The sequence below is a fragment of the Sorex fumeus genome, unplaced genomic scaffold (assembly GCF_029834395.1).
Source record: "Sorex fumeus unplaced genomic scaffold, SorFum_2.1 ptg000122l, whole genome shotgun sequence".
In the NCBI taxonomy this organism is placed as follows: domain Eukaryota; kingdom Metazoa; phylum Chordata; class Mammalia; order Eulipotyphla; family Soricidae; genus Sorex; species Sorex fumeus.
In genome coordinates this window covers 15783193-15805049 of record NW_026606179.1, presented here as the reverse complement: position 1 = coordinate 15805049, position 21857 = coordinate 15783193, and the positions used below count along the sequence as shown (strand labels likewise).

The window sequence follows — 21857 nt, the reverse complement described above, 5'->3', positions numbered from 1 at the left end:
GAGAAATACATTTTAATTGTCTTCTTCCTTAGTAGAAGCCATTCAGGCAAATAAACTCAGGCAACCTTGACGATTTCCTTTACATTCTATTTTTGTTTGGGTGGGGGGTGGGGGGGGGCGCAGCACACCTGGCAATGTTCAGGGGTTACTCCTGGCTCTGCACATAAGAATTACTCCTGGCAAATGCCAGGGATCGAACCTGGACTGGACAAGGCAAATGCCCTCCCCACTGTACTATTGCTCCAGCCCCTTCATTTACATTCTTGGAATGACTTTAGTTAGCAAGAGAAACACAAGCATTTTGTGGGCAGCAGAAGAGAGAATAACAGCATTTTGAGTGCAGACCATTATGTATACTGCTGTACTAGCTACTCTCATCAGCCCATCCGAAGCTTAGCTGTCCTTAACTGAGGACATTTAACCCTCAGAGGATTCCTGGGATCATCACTTTTTTTTTCCTTCTCATACCTGGCGATGCTCGGAGTTTACTCTTGGCTCTGCACTCAGGAATTACTCCTGCTAGGGCTCAGGGGACCATATGGATGCCAGGGATCGTACCCAGGTTAGCTGTGTGCAAGGCAAACACCCACCCTGCTGTACTGTCACTCTGGATCTGAATCTCCCCTTTTTTTTTTCTTTTTCGGTCACATCTGGTGATGCTCAGGGGTTACTCCTGACTCTGCACTCAGGAATCACACCTGGCGGTGCTCGGGGGACCATATGGGATGCTGGGAATCGAACCCAGGCCAGCCGTGTGCAAGGCAAACGACCTGCCCACTGTGCTATTGCTCTAACCCTGAATCTCTACTTCCTTTCCCTACCACTGAATGAGCTCAATCTCCCTGTTTTAGAAGTTTATTTGTCACTGCTTTGATTTATTTCATAGATGCTTATTCAGACTACTTCTGCAAGTTTTGGAAAAATGTTTCTGTCAAAGAATTGGCCCATTTCATCCAGATTCACTTTTTCCCCTTTATAATACCTATAGGTTCTGTAGTGACGTCTTTGATTTCACTTGTTGCTGTTTTGGTTGTGTTTTGATTTTTGTTTTGGGATTTTTGGACCCACCTATCTCTGAACTCAGAAAACAGTTTTGGAGATGGTCAGGAGACTCTGTGATGTCAGAGATTGAACTCAGGTTGGCCAAATGCAAGGCAAGTGCTTTAACGCTATTATCACCTGGCCCCAATGTTAGTAATTTATGTTTCTTCTCTCTTTCTCTCTCCCTCCCAGTTGTTAGTCTGGCTAAATGTTTATCGATTTTATTGACACTGTCAGAGAATCAGTTTTGCTTCATTTCTTTTTCCTCTTTGAGTTTCTCTCTGAATTTTGCTGATTCTGCTCTAATTGTTTCTTTTCCTCTACTTTGGATTTGACTAAAAATATTTTTTAGTTACTCTTGCAATTTCTTCATCAATCCAAGTGTTAAGTGTACTGTTTAACACCCACATATTCTGGTTTCCAGCTTAATTCCATTGTGCTTTGAGGACCGACAACAGTATGACTCCTAAGGATCTGTTAAGGCATCATGACCCAGAATGTTCCATGTGAGTTTGGGAAGAGTTCTGCCTATCTAACGTGCTAAATTAACAATAGCTCTGGTCTCCAATTCCATGTCAGAAAGTGGTCATTTTTGCAGTGTGTGTGTGTGTGTGTGTGTGTGTGTGTGTGTGTGCATGTGTTTTGGGTTGTGCCATGGTCCAGCAGTGCTCAGGAGTGACCCCTGGTGGTGCTCAGAGAATCCTATGTGATACTAGGGATCAAACCCAAGTCAGTTGCATGCAAGGCAAATGCCTTACTCACCATCGACCTCTCCAGATCCTCTTCCAGAACGTTAGCTTTCACGGGGAATGAAAGAGGATCTAACAGTGTTTAGACAGGGCGACACTTGCTTTTTTCTTTGCTTGTTTGGCAGGGCTGGGGATCAAACTCAGATCTCATACATGCAGACGTCATGACCACTGCGTCCTGTTTCTGCCCAGAGGCCCTCTGACTCGCATCTCACCTGAACAAGCTTCCCATGGGGCTTCTATCTCCACCATGGACAGCTCCTCCTCTTGCTCCAGCTGGACTATCAGCTTTGGTTTGAAGGGCGGGAATCCTGTCAGCAGCCAAAGAGAACAAAAGCTCAATGGTCTGTATTGTTTTGGGGGTGAGTCACACCTGGTGATGCTCAGGGCTTCCTTCTGGCTCTGTGGTCAGGGATTATGCTTGGTGGGGCTTGGGGGACCATGGGGTGCCAGGGACTGAACCTGAGTCTGCCGTGTGCAAGGCAAGCACCCTGCCTGTTATACTATTTCTCTAACCTCAAAAATGCTAAGTAACATCCAATGCGTCATTGTTCTACTTGGTGCAAGTTTTCTGGGGTCATACCTTTGACCATCTCAAGGTCATGTAGCGTTTCTCTAGTTCCTTCTAGAAGTTTCATGCTTTTACATCTGACATTAGTCCCATTCATTCAGCAGTCATCTCTTGGTGAGGAGAGGGGGTATGTACAGAGCTCTAGACAGATGCTCAAATGTTCCTGCACCACTAGCTGAAATCAGGTGTCTGGATATCTGCCGGAATCACCTACACGAGTCCCAAACTGCTTCCTACACACAGCATAGAAAGCAAACACACTGATGAGGGTTCAGTGGTGTGATTTACTCTCCATGGTGAGCCCATTTTCAGTGCCTGGGATAGACTTTTGTCTGCACAGTCACACCAGAAATATTCTGTCTGTGCTCTGCAGAAATTAGTGACATGAAAATTACTCTATGAGGCTGGTGAGCTTGTACAGCAAGGAGGGCGCTTGACTTGCATGCTGCTGACCTAGATTTGATCAGGCATCCCAGATGGAACCCCAAGCACCCCCAGGAATGATCCCTGAATGTAGAACTGGGAGTAAGCCCTGAACATCGCTGGGTGTGACCCCAAACAAAATAAAAACAAATTACTCTATTATTATTATATACCAAAGCTCAGAGAATCACATCTGGGCTCCCAGAACTTAAAAACAACCAAGAACACAGACACTGCGGAGTGCCTGAGTGTCAGTGAGTTTCACGGGGTGCCCGGGCTCACCCAGGGACAGCAGATTCCGGAAGTTCTCCAGCATCACGTCCCGGTACAGCTTCCACTGGGCGGGCCCCAGCAGCCCCAGCTCCTCCTCTGAGAAGACCATGGCCACATCCTGGAATGTCACTGCCTCCTGCAATTTCAAAGATAGGTTTATGTTTACCAAGGAGAAAGCCAGGACTGGGGTTGGGCTGGTGGGGAGTGGCTCTGGGTGCAGAGGGACCTGGACCGAGTTTCAGTATCCTCTCCTATTTGTCTTCCACACTGTTACTTTCAACCACTGTAGGTGAAAAACAAACAAAAAACCAAAACGCCTTCACTGCCTTATTTTCTTAATTTTAGTTATCTATTAGTGGTACTAAGGCTTGAGTCCAGGGCTTCACACATGCAATGCATACACTGTACTGCTAAGCCACATCCCTCATCCTGAAGACTCTGCACTTTCATATTCCTGCTTTGGGCTGGGGAGAAAGCTCAGAGGAGCTGGGGTACAGGCCTGAACTGGATCCTGGTGCCACATAGTTGCTCAAGTACCACCAGGATGATCTTGAGCACTGATCCAGGAGTACCCCTGAGCACTGCCAGTGAGTACCCACCAGTACAGCCATTTATGATCCAAAAACTAAATACCAGTGCTGCTGGGTGTGATGCCTAAACCAAAACTACAGAAATATGGCACCACCCCCATTAGCTCTCCTGTAGGCAAGTCCCTAGGACTCTACTGCAACACTGCCATTTAATTAACTTATCTGGGGTTCTGGAGGGGACACACCAAACAGCGCTCAGAGCTGCCTCCTGGCTCTGTGCTCAAGGGACTATATGTGGTGTCAGAGATCAAATTGAGGTTAGCTGTGTACAAGACAAGCTCCTTAACCTTTGTACTATCTCTCTGGTCCTGCCCCTCATAGTTCAACATCATGTTCATAATCCCATTTGTCCCAAAAGAGTTTTAGTATCAGAGCTGGAGTGATAGTACAGTGGGGAGGGCATTTGCCTTGCATGCAGCCGACCCGGGTTCAATTCCAAGCCTCCCATATAGTCCCTTGAGCACTGCCACAGGTAATTCCTGAGTGTAGAGTCTGGAATACCCCCTGAGCATTGCCAGGTATGCCCCCACTTCCCCCAAAAATAGTCCCTAAATTGAGTACTACAGCAATAGTTTTAATGCATGTAAAAGTGGGTTTGGGGCCTGAGAGCTTGGTAGATTGAGCTCAGGCTTTGCATGGAAGAGGCACAGGTTCCATCCCTGGCACTACATGGTTCCTGAGCACCCCTGAGAGCAACTCCCCAAAGCACAAAGCCTGAACACCACCAGGTGTGTCCCTCGCAACACACCCCAAAGAGTGACTCTGGAAAGAAGGTCATTTTTTTTTTTTTTGTGGTGATTGAGGGATTGTTTTTTGATTTCTGGGTTAAACCTGATGGTGCTCAGGGCTGACTCCTGGTTCTGCACTAGGGATCACTCCTGGAGGGGTTTGAGGGGACAATATGGGGTGCCAGGGATTGAACCCAGGTTGGCAGCATGCAAAACAAACACCCTCCCCACTATACTATCATTAAATGAATTCATTTATCAATAAAGTTATATATCAAAAGAGTATGTTTTATACCATTGCTTAGGAACTAAGAGAAGAAAAATACAAACACTGAAAGTACTTTTTTTTTTGGGGGGGGGTGACACCCAGCTATGCTCAGGGGTTACTCCTGGCTCTTCACTCACAAATTACTCCTGGCGGTGCTGGGGACCATATGGGATGCCAGAGATTGAACCTGGGTCGGCTGCGTGCAAGGCAAACGCCCTACCTGCTGTGCTATCGTTCTGGCCTCCAAAAGTGCATTTTTCATTCTATTTGTTTGAGTGCCACACCTGGCAGTACTCAGGGGTCACAGTGGGACGCTGGGGATGAAATCCAGGTCAGCCGTATGTAAGTGCCTTCCTTGCTGTCCTATCGCTGTGGCCCCTGAGAGCACATTTTTGAAAGGTCACTGAAGAGCCAGTGTCCTCCCCAGCCCTGGCAATGTCCTGGGCACTGACAGAGACACAAAACTGCCTGTTCATGGGCAGAATCAAAGTCCTGCTTACCTGAAACTTGATCATTGTCGCTCCCCACGCTCCTGGGAAAGCAGAGACCTGGGAAGGGAGAATAAGGTGGTGAGGAAGGGCCAGGGGAGTCCCGGAGGTGCGTCTTTTTGGGGGTCAGGGTCTGCTGCCCACACCTCAGCAGCACAGCAGGGCTAGACGCCAGCAACCTGGGCGCCACGGTGTCCCTGGCCGTTCCAACCCAGTTCCCAGCTGGTGGGCGCTGATCCAAACCCTAGAAACAGGGCCAAGGAAAGGCAGCAGAGTGGACCGGTCACAAAAGGGCTGTGAATGTAGAGCAATGGAGACTCCATCAAAAGGAAGAATACAACTCCCCAGCCACCCAGTCATATGGTTTCTCAGTGTCTCTCATTCCCCCATCCCCCATGCTGCCCCTCCCCTCCAAAAAAAAAACCCCATTTAATTCAATGGGATCCATTCACCCACAGTCAGGGCTGCGCTGAGTATAATAACCAAGACAGGAAAATAACCAGGCAGTTCCCTTGAGCCTCCCCCTCCTGCTTTTATTTATTTTTTTTGAGGGGGGTTGGGCCACACTTGTTGGTGCTCAGGGCTTACTCCTGGCTTAGTGCTTAGGGGCACACACGACAGAGCTGGGGCAGAGCTGGGAGGGCACCCAATGGGATCGGTGCTGGGGATGGATGGAACTGGGGTTGGCCAGGCGTCTTGACCCTGTAAACTATAGTTCAGACCCCTCCCCTTCATGATTGTTCCCTGAACACAGACTTGTGAGGTCGTCTCTTTGTGTCACTGCTCTGGCTAGTGCTTTCTCTTGAACATGTACCACCGGTTGTGGCCCCAAATCAAAACAACAAAAAAAATTATGGCATGGAAGTGAAGGATAGCAGGAGCCCCGGCTTGCAGGGGGCAGGGGCACTTTGTGCCCAGCGCTGATCCCATCCGCGACTCCCAGGAGCTGTCGGGGAACTGTTCGCTTGGCTTTCAGAGGAGGCAAAGGCCCCTCGTGCCCGGCGCTGGAGACTCCCGCACATGCACCTTCTCAGCGGACCCTCCAAGGGATCAGAGACGGATGCTACGCGAAACAGAGCAGCAGCGGCTGAGCCCCCAGCCGACCGCAAGCAGGACCCCAGCAGCGCGCAGGCTGGTGGCGGGGCAGGGCTGGGGGGGGGGGGGCAGACCCAGGACCCCTCCCCCCAGCCGCGGGGAGGGGGCCGTGTACTCCCAGAAGCTCATTCAAAGGGTATGCGACCCTCGCCCGAGCTCGAGGGCCTGGGCTCGGCGCCCACGGCACAGCGAGGACCGCCAGGCGTGAACGCGGACAGCGGACCGGGTAGGGGAGGGCTCACCTTTCCAAGAGGCGTGAAGGCCGTGGCCTCGTGTCCCTGAACGGAAGTGCCGGCCCACGGAGACCGTCTGGACTACAATTCCCAGAATTCCAGGCGGGAGTGGGGGGGGCGTAGCCTCACGCCCCGAAGCGAAAGTTATCGCACGACTGTGTGCCCGAACTACATTTCCCAGAATTCCCGGTGGAGCGGGAGGGCGTGGCCTCACGTTTAGAAGCGAAACTTACCCCGCGACTGTTTTCGGACTACACTTCCCAGAATTCTTAGCGTGAGCGAGGGGGCGTGACCTCACACTCAAAAGCGGAAGTTCTCACATAACGTTGTTCCTGGACTACGCGTCCAGGAACGCCATCGCCTTTCTAAGAGCGGAAGCACCGACTGAACATGGAGAGTCCATTGGAATTTCAGTCAGAAAGAATTAACGTTCCTCTCTCTATTATATTGAATCATTGCTTAGTAGGGAGGAATGCGTTGTATAGTTCAGAAACAAAGGTTTGCAATATATACTTTTGCATTTTCCCCAGCCCACTTTGCATTCATGACGTGATAGGTGATTGTCCAGGATCTTGTGGATCTTTTGAACTACAATTCTCAGAATGTCCTGCGGACAGCCAATTGCCTCGAGGTTACCCTCTCTATTTGAACTGTCAATTTGAGTTAATTTTCTAATAAGCAATAGAATGGTTTACACATACAAATACACACATCCTACATAAAATACAATTTTAAAACAAAATTAACAAATAGTTATTTTAAATCTCCATGTGTATGGAGCCAGAACAATTGGTAGAGCGTTTGCCTTTATGCGGCTGACTAGGATCCAATCTCCAGCATCCCATATGGTTCCCCTGAGCACTGCCAGGAGTAATTTCTGAGTGCGGAGCCAGGAGTAACCCCTCAGCATCGCTGGGTGTGACCCCAGCAGACATAAATCAATCAATCCCCATACATACGTTTAATACTATAAGTCTCAGCCCCAAGATCATCCCTCTTCACTCTCCTTTATGGTTACAGAACAGCCAATTGGCTGAGTCTGACTGTTGGGGTTTGGTAAGACATTAGACAGCAATCCTAGAGTAGGAAGAAAAGATTTAGTAGTTCCCATTATCATCCAGACAATAAGATTTCTTGTAGCAGTCTAATATGACTGGCATTTGACTAGTTTCATTACAGTTCCTCTTAGAAGTGTTCAAGCAGCTCCTTTCATTAATAGATTGTTCTGATGCAGACTTGGAAGAGTCTCATACAATTCTTTGTGGTGTGTGTGTGTGTGTGTGTGTGTGTGTGTGTGTGTGTGTGTAGGGGGGGCGGATTGGGGCCACATCTGGTGATACAAGTGCTATCACTGTATCACTGTCCTCCCTTTGTTCATTGATTTGCTCGAGTGGGCCCAGTAACGTCTCCATCATGAGACTTGTTGTTACTATGTTTGGCATATTGAATAGGTCATGGGTAGCTTGCCAGGCTTAGCCATGTGGGCGAGATACTCTCGGTAGCTTGCCAGACTCTCCGAGAGGGGCAGAGGAATCAAACCAGGCTCCACTGGGCTGGCTGCGCGCAAGGCAAACACCCTACCGCTGTACCATTGCTCCGGCCCACAAGTACTATAAGAATAAAATTATTGTAACTGGCCATTTAAAAAATTTCTTTTTTGGGGTCAGATAAAAGTGCTGTTCATCTACTTATCCATTAAATGGTCCCCTTGGGTCATTCCAAGGGACTAAACTTTATAAAGTTTAGTTCCTATCAAAAATCACTTTTTTGAGGGGGGGCACATCTGGCAGTGCTCAGGGCTTACACCTGTCTCCATGTTCAGAGATCACTCCTGGTAGGGCTCTGAGGACTTTATACAGAGTTGGGGATTAAAATTGGGTTAGCTGCTACTTCAGGAAATAAAAGAGGACATGAGAAAATGGAAAGATATCCCCTGCTCATGGGTCAGAAGAATTAACATTGTCAAAATGGCAATACATCTCAAAGCATTGTACAAATTCAATGCAATCCCTATAAGGATACCCATGACATTCTTCAAAGAAATGGAGCAAGCAGTCCTGAAATTCATATGGAACAATAAGCCCCCACGAATAGCTAAAGCAATTCTTGGGAAAAAGGAAATGGGAGGAATCAACCTCCCCAACTTCAAACCCTACTACAAAGCAGTAATAATTAAAACAACATGGTACTGGAACAAAAGCAGAGCTGCAGACCAATGGAACAGGGTTGAATATACTGACATCTCCCCTCAATTATATGATCATCTAATCTTTGATAAAGGAGCAAGAAATGTGAAGTGGAGTAAGGAAAGCCTCTTTAACAAATTGTGCTGGAAAAACTGGATGGCTACATGCAAAAAAATGGGCTCAGATCTCTGCCTAACACCATGTACAAAAGTAAGATCAAAATGGATTAAAGACCTCAACATCAGACCGGAATTCATAAGGTACATTGATGACAAAGTTGGCAAAACCCTCCATGATACTGAAGCTAATAGTATCTTCAAAGATGTCATGCCACTGGCTGAGCAAGCAAAAACAGAGATAGATAAATGGGACTATCTTAAATTAAGAAGCTTCTGCACCTCAAAAGAAACAGTGACCAAAATACAAAGACAGTCTACAGACTGGGAAAGGATATTCGCTGAATACACATCTGACAAGGGGTTGAAATCAAGGATATATAAAGTACTGGTTGAACTCCACAAGAAGAAAACATCCAATCCCATAATAAAATGGGGCAATGAAATGAACAGAAACTTTCTCAAAGAAGAAATCTGAATGGCAAAAAGGCACATGAGAAAATGATCTATAGCACTAATCATCAGTGAGATGCAGATCAAAACCACAATGAGATACCATCTCACACCTCAGAGACTGGCCCATATCCAAAAGAACAAAAGCAATCGGTGCTGGTGAGGACGTGATGAGAAAGGGACCCTCCTTCACTGCTGGTGGGAATGCCGACTGGTTCAGCCCTTTTGGAAAACAGTATGGACAATTCTCAAATAATTAGAAATTGAGTTCCCATTTGACCCAGCAATACCATTCCTGGCAATGTATCCCAAAGAGGCAAAAATGTATAGTCAAAATGACATCTGCACCTGTTTGTTCATTGCAGCACTCTTTACTATAGCCAGAATCTGGAAAAAACCTGAGTGCCCAAGAACAGATGACTGGTTAAAGAAACTTTGGTACATCTACACAATGGAGTACTATGTAGCTGTTAGAAAAGATGAAGTCATGAAATTTACATACAAGTGGTACTATATGGAAAGTATCATGCTAAGAAAAATGAGTCAGAAAGAGAGGGACAGACATAAAAAGAATGCATTCATCTGGGGGACATAAAGTAACAAAACAGGAGATTAATACCCAAGAATAGCCGAGATCAGTACCAGGAGAATTAATCCATGGCTTACAGACCAGTCGGGCATGCTAGGGGAAAGGGCAGCTCAGATAGAGAAGGGAGCACCAAATAAAGGGTGTTTGGAGGATCCTCCCAGGATGGGAGATGCATGTTGAAAGTAGACTATGGACCGAACATGATTGCCACTCAATGCCTCTTTTGAAGACCACAACACCCAAAAGAAGAGAGAGAACAAAAGGGAATGCCCTGCCACAGAAGCAGGGTGAAATGGGGGGGGGTTGGGGTTGGGAGGGATACTGGGATCCATGGTGGTGGAAAATGGGTACCGGTGGAGGGATGGGTATTTGATCATTGTATAATCGAAACCCAAGCACAAAAATTTGTAAGTCTACAACTGTACCTCATGGTGTTTCACTAATAAAAAATTTTAAAAAAAGGGTTGCATGGGTTAGCTACATGCAAGCCAAGGGCCTAATGTGCTGTACTGTCTCTCCAGGACCCCAGCCCCCCAGATGTTATGTTCTTTCTTTCTTCAGGAAATTTATCTATGTTCTCTGATATCTTAGTCCAACCCCCAGCTATATTTATTTATTTATTTATTTAGTCACAGCCAGCAATGCCCAGGATTTACTCCTGGCTCTGTGCTCAGAGGACCAGAGAGGATAGTGCCAGGGATTAAGACTAGGTTGGCTGCATGCAAGGTGAGTGCTCTGTCTGCTGCACTATCTTCCTAATCTCCCCCCCCCCCATTGTCACTTTAGATTTCTCTTTTTTGGCTAAAGTGTGTGTGTGTGTGTGTGTGTGTGTGTGTGTGTATTTTTGAGCCATACTTGGTAATGTTCAGGGCTTACTCCTGGTTCAGCACTCAGGGCTCACTCCTAGTGATGCTTGGGGGGTGTCAGGGATGAACTCCAGGGCAGTCATATGCAAGGCAAACATCCTCCCTGCTGTGGTATTGCTCTAGCCCCTCTCAGCCAATTTTTAAAGAACGTTTCAGAATCAGAAACTACGGGTCCAGAATAACCCATAGGATGAGAATTTAGAAATTTAGGGGCCGAATTCAAACCAGGCTCACACCAGGAAGATGTGAACCAAATCTTAATCATATAAATCACCACAGCTCTTCTGTCTAGAAAGGCATTCCTGTGCATTTCTCCCAAGCACAGCCAGGGTGTTCCCCTCCCATGAGAAGACTTTCTTGTTAGGAAATATATCAAAGGAATGGGCCACACTATGTGAATTGAGGTGGAAATCTGAGATGCAGCATTATAGCACTTTGGGTCCATCAGGAAAAGCCTGCCTGGCCTCAGAACTGCCCTTAATTCTCTCATCCTCCTGTCAATCCTTTTCCTGCTCAAATTCTGTTTACCGTTCCCCAGGGAAACCTTCTGGGAAGAAATATTCCTGGGAATCTATATCCAGAGTGAACTGCGTAAACTAATTTACATGGAGATCTCCACCCTGAGTCTATGCTGCATGGTGACCATGCTGCCCTAAGCAGATGGACCAGAGAAGGAACTGTTTGTCTATTTTTCACTTTTACTCATTGTATCATTTGTCACAACACAAAGTAAGTTCCAGGAAAATCAGGTTTCACCCTAAGAATCACAAAGATCCAGAATTATTCCTCTCTGTTCTTGTTTTTGTTTGGGGGGGCCACACCTGACAGAACTCAGAGCTCACCACTGACTCTGTGCCCAGGGATCATTCCTAGCAGACTCGGGGGACCACATGGAGTGCTGGGATTGAATCCAGGAGAGCTTTGTGCGAGGCAAGTAATTTATCTGCTGTATTATCTCTCTAACCCTTCTTTTAGGTTCTGATCATATACCTCACAATCCTTGTGATCAGAAGAAATCCTCTATACTTTTAACTTGCATTATGCACTTCATTTCAGAGCCATTTAACCATTTAAAACAAAAGCCTCTTGTATACAAAGTGCTGCCTGATATGGATGACAAACTACTGTGGAATTTGCATCATAAAAATGATACACGTAAAGCCCCATCTTCCTGCCTAGATTCTAATAACTACAGAATATTTCCAACTCAACAAGCCCAGCGGTATAAAACTTTCATTTACTTTTGCTGGAAATAAGGTCTAGCTTAGTGGGAAATGCTCTGTAGCGTCTAAGTGGCACTCTCTTAGAAGCACACCTGAGTGTTTCTTGCAAGGCAGGGTGCTATTTCGGTGCGACTATTACAGAAGGGCCACATTTGACTTGGTCTATGGAACTGCTAAGGAAGACCGGGTGATTCAGAGGTCTCCCTGCTTGGAATTGATTTCTGGGCACAGACTGTCTTTACTCTAACTCTTCTCAAGACAAGTACGCCCCTTCACAAAACAAAGAGGAATCAACTCTGGGCTACAAACCGTCTCCATGCTCGTTACAGATAAGGTGTGTCCTGGGTATGGGTGGCCTGGTGCCGGAGCAGCTTGGTGCTATTGATGAACGCTTTCCCGCACTGCCGGCATGAGAAGGGCTTCTCCCCGGTGTGAGTCCTCTGGTGCACAATGAGCCGGGCGCTCAAGCTGAAGGTCTTCCCACACTGTTCGCATGCGTAGGGCTTCTCCCCAGTATGGGTCCGCTGGTGCTGGGTGAGGCAGGAGCTCTGGCGGAAGGCCTTCCCGCAGCGGCCACACACGTAGGGCTTCTCGCCTGTGTGCGTGCGCTGGTGGACCACCAGCACGTAGCTCTGGCTGAAGGCCTTCCCACACTGCGGGCACGCATAGGGCTTCTCACCCGTGTGCGTGCGCTGGTGCATGGCCAGGTGTGAGCTGCGGTTGAACGCCTTGCCACATGCGGCACACTCATAGGGTTTCTCGCCTGTGTGGGTCCTCTGGTGGGCCACCAGCTGGGAGCTCCAGCTGAACGCCTTCCCGCACTGCTGGCACTCAAAGGGCTTCTCCCCGCTGTGTGTGCGCTGGTGGGCTGCCAGCTTGTAGCTCTGGCTGAAGGACTTGCCGCACTGGGCACACTCAAAGGGTTTCTCCCCGGTGTGGACCCGCTGGTGGGCCACCAGCTTGTAGCTCTGGATGAAGGACTTGCCGCATTGGGCGCACTCATAGGGCTTCTCGCCTGTGTGCGTCCGCTCGTGGGCCAGGAGCTTGTAGCTCTGCCGGAAGGCCCGGCCGCACTGCCGGCATGCGTAGGGCTTCTCGCCCGTGTGGGTCCGCTGGTGAACCACCAGCACGTAGCTCTGGCTGAAGGCCTTCCCGCACTGGTCACATCTGTAGGGCTTCTCCCCGGTGTGAGTCCTCTGGTGTGACACCAGGTGAGAACTACGGCTGAAGGCCTTGCCACATTCCACACATTCGTAGGGCTTCTCCCCCGTGTGCGTTCTCCGGTGCGCCAGGAGGTGGGAGCTCCAGCTGAAGCTCTTCCCACATTGGTCGCAGGCCAGCGGCTTCTCCCCGGGATGGGTTTTGGTGTTCTGAGAAAAGGGTGTGGCCTCCTGCGGGGCGGTGCGACATTTATACTGGGGCTCTTCCGTGGGGGCTTGCTCACGCTCTTTCAAATCAGAGGACTGTTCCCCTGCATGGATTTCCTCATGCATAGATCGGGGTGCACCGTGGGCAAAAGACTGAATAGTGTTCCCACATCCGTAGGCCCTAGCGTCTTTGTGAGCTCTCGGAAACTGAATCAGTTGAATGCCCAGAGTGGGGTTTCCACATCCATGGCTTTTATAGAGTTCCTCGCTGTCATCAGTCCCCTGAAGACTCATCACAAGAGAATTAAGATGCAACTTTTCCACTTGTGAAGCACGTTTATGAAAATGGCTTCTTATGGGTACCCTCTGAGGTGAGATGAGACTGAAATTATCCTTTAACTCTGCACTTTGGCAAACTCTTTCATGAACACAGGCTTTCTGTTGAACTAGGGATTCCCCCTTCCCAAGTCCCTCTTGTTTTCCCTGCTGCTGCTGAGGGTCTGTACCATCCTGAACTTTGTGCGGAGATAATTCTGGGTCATCTTTCATCACCCTTTCCAGTTTCACTCTAGAGGGGGGTGAGTCATAAAAAAGGTTCCCCTTTGATGGTGCTTCTCCTCTTCCAAATTCTGCTGCCAAGACTGGAAGAAAGCAAAATAAAACACCCTCATGCAAAACTATCAGAACTAGAAGAGTGGAGGAAAAGCAAGCATAGAAGTCTGCAGAAGTGTCCTGGAGCTCTAGAACCTGGAAAGTAAATGGGTGGAATGGGTGGGTTGAAGAGATGAATGAAGAGCTACAACAACTCAACAGCAGAAGAAACTAAAATCAAACTTTCCTTGTTGTAACTATGCTAAATAAAACTCCAGAAGTCAAGCGATCTCCATATTCCAAAAATACAATTAAAACTCAGGACATATGGGATTCTCAGGATCAGTTTTACAATCCTTAGCAAAGACATGGAGGTCCTTTCCATGTATTTTAGGGACAAACACATGTTCACGGATAAAAGATTCGTGTTTACATAGTTCATTTTTTTTCCTGCTTTCAGAGTCAGGAGTAACCCCTGAGCATTGCCAGGTGTTATCCAAAAAGCAAAAGAGAAAAATTACGAGAAGGGTCAGATAGTACAGTGGGTAGAGCTTTTGCCTCGCACGTGCCGACCCATGTTCAATTCCCAGCATCCCATATGGTTCCCTCTCCCCCCCCCCCCCCCCGAGTACTGCCAGGAGCAATTCCTGATTGAAGAGCCATGAGTAACCACTGAGCATCACCAGGTATGACCCAAAAAGCAAAAGACACTGGGGCTTGAGTGATAGCACAGTGGGGAGGGCATTTGCCTTGCATGTGGCCAACCTGGATTCAATTCCCAGCATCCTATATGGTCCCCGGAGCACCGCCAGGAGTAATTCCTGAGTGCAGAGCCAGGAGTAACCCCTGTGCATTGTCGGGTGTGACCCAAAAAGCAAAAAATAAATAAATAAATAAATAAATAAAAAGCAAGAAACAAAAAATAAAATAAAAACACTTAAAAAATTAACCATGAAGATTCTATACAATCACATTCAAAAAGCTGCCACCTTCTCCTCTGAGCACCACCAGGAGTGAGCCCTGAGTGCAGAGTCAGGAGTGAGCCCCAAGCATTGGCAAGTGTGGCCAAAAAACAAAAACAAAAAGAAGCTACACCTTTTTAGTTTTTTGAGGGATGGCACAGGGGTCATACTTGCTGTCCTCAGGGCTTACTCCTGGCTCTGTGCTAGGGATCACTCTAGATGGTGCTCAGGGGAACCATATGGGGTAGCAGGGATTGAATCCAGGTCAGCCACATGCGAGGCAAGTGGTCCCAGGAAGCTATACCTTTTTTTAACCTACATATAAAAAATCAAATTTTTTAGGAGATCCAAAGCACAAACATGAACTATGTGCTCAAATTTTTCTCACCTCAATGCTACGGCTCTCTTATCAATGGAAACGATAAATAATTTCATTGCAAAGATGTCATAAAGAAAACCGTTTCCTTACCCCAAGAGATCAGGTCCCTGTGGTTCTCCGGAACCACATCCCTGTCCAGGGGCCTCTGGGCGGGATTCACACTGGCCTCCTCTTCCCCAGTGAAGTCCACAGTCACGACTTTGAAGTCTGTCCCTTCCTGAAATAGGTCACATGATCCTGCTCAGCTGGGCAATATTACTCCCTTCCAGTGCTCACCGTGATGGGGAAGTGTGACAGATGGAAAAATGAGAAGTCAGACGCTGCCCTGAGAGTGTCACTGTCCAAAGGTCTTTAGGGTAGGCATTGTAGATGCCTCCTCAGGAAGGTCTTTGGGCTTTAGATGTTGGACCTGCTTTTATATCTCCCCACATCCCCAGAAAAAAAAAGAACATTTGAGAAGAACTGACATAAACGCTCTTCTGGGATTCTACCTCCTCATTCTTTTCCTCATATTTGTTCCACACACTCCTCACTTCTCAAAATCCCTTTCCCATACCTTTACTGGGCCCCGAGCAATGCATCTGCTCCAATGAAATTCTAAAGTATCATCTGTTACCAATTAGTCCTCATACACCGTGTGTTAATGAAGCCCACCCGCCTCCTCAGACTCCCTCCTTTCACATCCTCACAGCCTCATGGGGGCTTGGTCTCCAAGCCCCAGTGGTTGAGGGTCTGCATAGAAATGCATACAATATATATTTTTTTAATTTGTTTTTTTTGGGGGAAAGGGTAGGAGGTTGGCCACACCTGACTATGCTCAGGGCTTACTCCTGGTGGTGCTCAGGGGTCACTCCTAGAGATGCTTCGGGGACTACACTTGGTGCCGGGGATCTGGCCTGGCTCAGCTGCACGCAGGGCAAGTGTGCACCTGACCCCATGTCCTATCTCTCCAGGCCCCTCGATACATGCCATCTTAGCCTCACTTCTTTGGGGCCTTGTCCTACCAGCCCATGGCCCAGCACCTGGACTCCCTCCCCTGAAAACCTCTACCGAGGGCTAATCCTTCAACTCAAGAGTCTGCGTGATTTCAGCTCACATCCCTCAGCGCATTCACCCTGGCCCAGCACCCAGTGATAAGAACAACATCGCTTAAGTACTTATGAGGTGTCAGGAGTGCGCCCTGCAGGACACAAGCAACCCTGTTCACCTTTCACGAAGGCTCCTGGGAGAAAGCACACGCATCAGCCGCTCAGGCAAGGAAGAGCCCACACTACCAGATGTAAGCAGCTGGCTGTGCCCCCAAGTCTGTCCGCCACCAAACACGTTCTTAGCAGTTCACAGGGCCCTGCAGCTGCTCCTTGCGAGGGCCCCTGACCCTTTAGACTCACTTCAGGGAATTCCAGCCCTCTGATCACCTGTGCCCAGCTGATCACTCAGAGCACATGGGCCTAGTGTGCTCACAGGCATCACACCAGACTGCCCCCCTCACTCGATGACACCCCTCACTCTGCACATCCTCCATCCTCTGGGCCGTGATCCCCCTGAGATGACTAATCTACGCCATCTACTCTTCTCTTTAACACCTTCCTATCTAATTCAATTTAAAACCTATCATTCATTTATTATTGGTTTTTTGTTTGTTTGTTTGTTTTGTTTTGTGGAGGGGCACACTCAGCAGTGCTTAGGGTTTACTCCTGGTTCTGTATTCAGGGATCACTCCTGGTGGGGTTCAATATGGGGTTCCAGGGATCAAACCCAGGTCAGCTGCATGCAAGGCAAGTGCCCTAATTGTTCATTTTAATGTATTTAACACACTAACACATTTCAAAAGAAATATCTTTTGTCAGTTACCTTGACCTATCTATGGGACTTATGCCTGCCAGATTACAAAAGCTAAATGATAACCAATAATCTTTCAGTATCTGTATTGCAAACCATAATGCCCAAAAGGGAGGGAGGAGGAAGGGGAGTGGAGAGAGAGAGAGAGAGAGAGAGAGAGAGAGAGAGAGAGAGAGAGAGAAAGAGAGAGAGGCCAAACTGGGGACATTGGTGGATTGGTTGTGGCAAATGTACATTAGTGAAGGGCTGCTTGTTGGAACATTTTGTAACTGTATATCTCACTGTGACTCAATTAAAAAAATAAATAAAAGCTAAATGAATTTGAAAGTCAAATATACTGACATTGGAAATTGACTTTTCACTTTTATGGAAAGTAAGTTACAGAAGGTCAATAGGGAGGGGGAAACACACAAAAGCAGCTGGATGAAGTATTACCAGCGGACAGTATTAGGGTCAGGGCATTATCAACTTACGGTGCTTTTAGACTTATTGGAAGCCCAATTATGCTTTCTTATTCTCTCATAATTCAAAATTACTTTTTTGGGGTTGTTTTTGGGCCACATCTGGTGTGCTCCGGGCTTACTCCCGGCTCTGCACTTAGGGATCACTTCTGGCGGCAGTTGGGGGGGCATCTGGGGGTGCGGGGATGGAATCCAAGTCGGGTGCCTGAAAGGCAAACATCTTATCTACTTCTCTGCCCTCCACCCAAATAACTTTTTTTCCCCTGGTTTTTGGGTGACACCCAAGTGGCGCTCAGGGCTTACTCCTGGCTCTGCACTCAGGGATCACTCCTGGCGGGGATCAGGGGACCATATGGGGTTCCAGGGATGGATTCGGGTTGGCTGCATGCAAGGCAAGCACCCCCTCCCTGCTGTACTATTGCTCCGGTCCCCTAGATGACTATTTTTAAGACTCTTTTGCACCAGTCATACACCATTTCAATTTCTACTTCAGTTCCCCAAAGGTAACTTCATCTGAGTATTCACAGAAATAAATCCGCACCTTCACGTGGCTCCCTTGGACTCTGAGTGACCTTCTCTCTGTGGAGTCAGTCAGCTGCCTCAGAGGAGACAAGGGTTCTCTCTGCCAACTCGTAACTTCTTCTTTTTTTTTTTTTTTTGCTTTTTGGGTCACACCCGGCGATGCACAGGGATTACTCCTGGCTCTGCACTCAGGAGTTACTCCTGGCGGTGCTCAGGGGACCATATGGGATGCTGGGAATCGAACCCGGGTCGGCCGCGTGCAAGGCAAACGCCCTACCCGCTGTGCTATCTCTCCAGCCCCAACTCGTAACTTCTTGTACTTCACTATCACCTTCCTGTCATTTCTTAAACCAAAGTAAAATCACAAGGCACCTCCACCTGAGAACTTTTTGCCTCTGTCATCTCTTCAGCGCTTTCAGGGGACCCGCATTTCCTGAGGAGCTGCTCACCTCCATTTCCTCCTTTGCTCCTCATCTCTCCCCACACACAGATCGGGGGTTCTGTCTCCTGTCACAATGCGCGTTTCTCAACCCAAGGACGAGGCCATGTCCTACCTGGGGTGGGCCGGCCAGTGGCCCCTCATCTTCTATCTCAACTTTGATGATGGTCTCTGGAGGCAGCTGAGTATCCTAAGGGTGAGAAAAGAGAGAAACCAGGCTGGGAGTTACAGCCCAGAAGACCTGCCTCCACACATCCCTCCACAGGGGAGCCCCAGGCTGGGGGACCAGGTATGGGCACCAGGACATTGCGCAACCCTCAGACACTGGCCCAGCCCCCAGGTAAACGGAGTCGAGGGGGAGATGCTAGGTACTTCCTGCCAGGAGAGACCAGATCCGTTTTAGGATTTCCTGGATCACAGGATTGTCAATACAGTGTGACCAAAGCCATCCCTGGGAAGGGGTCCTCAGATGAGCTTCATAATCTGAGGATTATGATCACGTTCATGGCTAGGGCCTGAACGACAATATAGCAGGGAAGGCATTTGCTTTGCATGTGTCCGACCCGAGTTTGATCCTCAGCGTCCCACATCATCTCCCAAGCACTGCCAGGGGTAATTCCTGAGAGCAGAGCAAAAAGTAACCACTGAGCATGGCTGAGTGAGGACACACACCCCTTTTCCCACTGCCAAAGAGAAGAAAAAATGTTGACGGTGTGTAAATGCTATTCCCTTCACACTTACTACAAATACCCTCTGTGTCAGGCTGTCCTCGGGTGCCGATCTCTGCTTCAGTTTCCATTTCTGGTCTTCCCACAATCCCTCTGACATGGCCTTTCTCCCGTGGTTCTGCTCCTCCCCAAATAGCTGCCAGAGGGCAGAGGGGCAGAGGGGGCCAGAGCTTTCGTTCCATGTTCCCTCCAGGCCAGCTGTCAGCACGAGAGTCTGGGGCCATCTCCCATGAGTGAGAGAGTCGGGATGAGGCAGAGGGGGTGGGATCCCTGCCTCCGAGGGTCCCCGAAGCATCACTCACCTGAGCAGAGGCTGGCAGGGGCACTGGGGGCTTCTCGTCTGGCTCCTCCATGTGCTCCTCCATCAGGGAACTCCTGTGGGTCTGAGTGCAGGAGGAGACACCCTGAGAACATCACCCTCAGCAGGCACACACTGAAATCCTCAGTCCTCAAACTGCTCACTACTCACACTCCCCAAGGAAAGCATGCTTCTGTGGCGTCCTGCCCAATATCTGTCCCTGTCACGGCTGACTCTGGCCTCCACCCACCTCTTCCCTGAGCCTCACCACCTGTCCTCTGCTTGCCTTGGGCCATACAGCACAGACTGTACCCTGGTTGCTTTTGGGATCCCTCACCAAGATGCAACCCATTGAGGACCCCTAATATGCAGCTCCTTCCCCTTTCCTAGATCAACACCTCCTCTGAGAACAAGCAGCGGGGCTTAGAAATGTGCTTGTGTGTGTGCGTGTGTGTGCATTAGAGGAACACACAGCAGGTAGGGGGTTTGCCTTGCATGCAGCTGACCCAGGTTGATCCCAGGCATCCCATCATTCCCTGAGTACTGTCAGGAATAAGCCCTAAGCACTGCCTGGTGTGCCCTAACCGTTTCTGGTCTTCCCACAATCCCTTCCCCCCCCCCCCAAAAAAAAAAGATTAATCCGCTTCCGGATTCCAGATCCAGTACCTGTCTGATCTACTAACCTCATCTGCTCCACACAGCCTCCCACTCACAGGTCCTCCCCCACTTCCTGCTCAAATGGCCAAGTGCTGGCACAGGGAGTCCTGGTTCCTTCACACCCCAGGTCTGTGGGTCCTTACAACACACCACCAGTAAGGCCCTGGGCAATAGCTCATTGGCAAAAACACTTGCTCACAAGTGTAGACCCTGAGTTCGACCCCCCCAGTGTCAACCACATACTAATGGTGGTGTCAGTATCAACTGAAAAGTGGAGAATTTCCAGAGAACACCATGGGAGAGGCCGGGAGCATTGCAGCCATGGGTGGGAACCTCCAGTTATTTAACAGTGATGGGAAGGAGAAAGAACAGAGCCAGCCTAGATCCGTTCCTCCTACTCCCAGCCCTCCCAAGTCCTGGATTTTTAGCTCTATCTCCTTCCTACATCAATCCGGGGGCCTTCAGGCCAGAAATGGCACAAGGGACTGGGACCAAGGGGCCTTCCGTGGGAAAAGTTTAATAAGTCCTGGTCTGGAGTGAGCAAATCTTCCAGGAAATGGAGCTCCATCATTTCTCCATCTCCGGGGTCCACTTCACTGTGGCTATTCTGTTCATTGGTGGGACGGGATTTTACACCTCCGACCGGGTGTCCCTATCAAATTCACACGCCATCCGGCTCTGCACAGCATCATGGGGTCCCGGGATGCTGGGTCAAAGTCCTGCTTCCCTTTGGGTCCTCCCCTCCTGGCACGTGCAAGGAACCAGGGGCCTGGAAAGGGCCACAAAACCGCGCGTCCCACCCGCGGAATCTGCAACCTGGACCCGGACCGTCCACGCCCTAGGCGTCCGCCCCGAGGCAGGCTGCTCCGGGTCCCCTGAAGCAAATGAGCAGGGCCAGCTCCCTGCTTCGTCTTCCCATTCAAACGCCTAAAGAAGAGCACAGAGCTGCAGCCCCGCCCATCTGGGAACCGGAATGTGCACCTGCAGATGCCCCATCAGCTCCACCGTCCGCAGGTCCTCCACTCAGCAGGGGGACCCCCGCCTCGGAGAGGGAGACCGGGGTCCTTCGGGACCCCCGCCCCTCACCTACCCACGGCTGTTTTCCTGCAGCCCGGGAATCCTGGGACCCAACGCGCCCAAGCACCCAGGCCATGCACAGCACAATGCCCGGCTCCCGAATCTGGAAGCACCGACTTCGGGGACCGCCCCCCACACCTGCCCACGTCGGTCCCAGCTCGCGCCCTCCACGCCCCAAGCAGAGCTGCGGGCCTGCGCATGCGCACCCGGGGTGCTCGCGCGGCCACGCCCCCCCACCGGCTAGTGCGTCCGCGGGGGTCGTCCCCGTCCGACTCGCGTCCGCGCCCGCGTCCAGCACCGCCTCTGCGGCAAGGACCAGCGCGCGGATCCGGGAGGCTACCTCGGCCCTCTGCCGGGGTCGGCATCCACCAGGCCTCCCGGGGGAGCCTCGGAAGGAGCCAGGGGCACGGCGACGGCAAGTGTCTGCGCGCGCTGGACAATGGCCGCGTGTCTGGCCCAACGGCCGAGCCTCTGGCCCAACCCGGAAGTGCCTCAGGGCGCCACGCGCCGGAACTACAATTCCCAGAAGCCCCTGCGGCGCACGGGCGGGGCTTAACCGCGTGGGGACGGGGCGCGCCTTGGGACCCTGCGGGTCCGGGAGGACACTTCGGGTCGGGGGTCCCGGTTCCGAGCGTTTGCGGGGCG

The 21857-nt window shown here is 49.7% G+C and overlaps 2 protein-coding genes across 3 annotated transcripts in view; both read right to left on the bottom strand.

Annotated features, from left to right (window-relative positions):
* The window catches only part of LOC130043367 (zinc finger protein 112-like), a 32019-nt gene extending 25518 nt beyond the window's left edge, over positions 1-6501 (bottom strand). The window contains exons 1-4 of the mRNA XM_056135623.1: positions 6469-6501; positions 5144-5191; positions 3067-3193; positions 2006-2101 (exon numbers count right to left, since the gene is read on the bottom strand). Coding sequence (XP_055991598.1) covers positions 2006-2101; positions 3067-3193; positions 5144-5158 — 238 coding nt within the window. The 5' untranslated portion in view covers positions 5159-5191; positions 6469-6501. The remainder of the gene's footprint in view (positions 1-2005; positions 2102-3066; positions 3194-5143; positions 5192-6468) is intronic.
* A 5714-nt stretch (positions 6502-12215) lies between these two features.
* Positions 12216-21652, bottom strand: ZNF180 (zinc finger protein 180). Of its 2 annotated transcripts, XM_056137098.1 has the most exons (5): positions 21553-21652; positions 19483-19563; positions 18568-18642; positions 15282-15408; positions 12216-13900 (listed from the first exon to the last, which is right to left on the bottom strand). In XM_056137098.1, exons 2-5 carry the CDS (start codon positions 19543-19545, stop codon positions 12216-12218), a joined length of 1950 nt encoding a protein of 649 aa, XP_055993073.1. In that variant the 5' UTR covers positions 19546-19563; positions 21553-21652. The 2 variants fall into 2 exon arrangements, 1 of the variants encoding a protein (XP_055993073.1); XR_008795389.1 differs by lacking the exons at positions 15282-15408; positions 21553-21652 and having other exon boundaries at positions 13835-13900; positions 19483-19543.
* Positions 21653-21857: the final 205 nt, after the last annotated feature.

Excerpts from the sequence above, each read along its gene's own strand:
- ZNF180 (XM_056137098.1), bottom strand. The coding sequence starts at position 19,545 with ATGGAGGAGCACATGGAGGAGCCAGACGAGAAGCCCCCAGTGCCCCTG. Across the intron at positions 18,643-19,482 it reads CCCTGCCAGCCTCTGCTCAG|GATACTCAGCTGCCTCCAGA; the intron begins GTGAGTGATGCT and ends TCTCACCCTTAG. Across the intron at positions 15,409-18,567 it reads CACTGGCCGGCCCACCCCAG|GAAGGGACAGACTTCAAAGT; the intron begins GTAGGACATGGC and ends GACCTATTTCAG.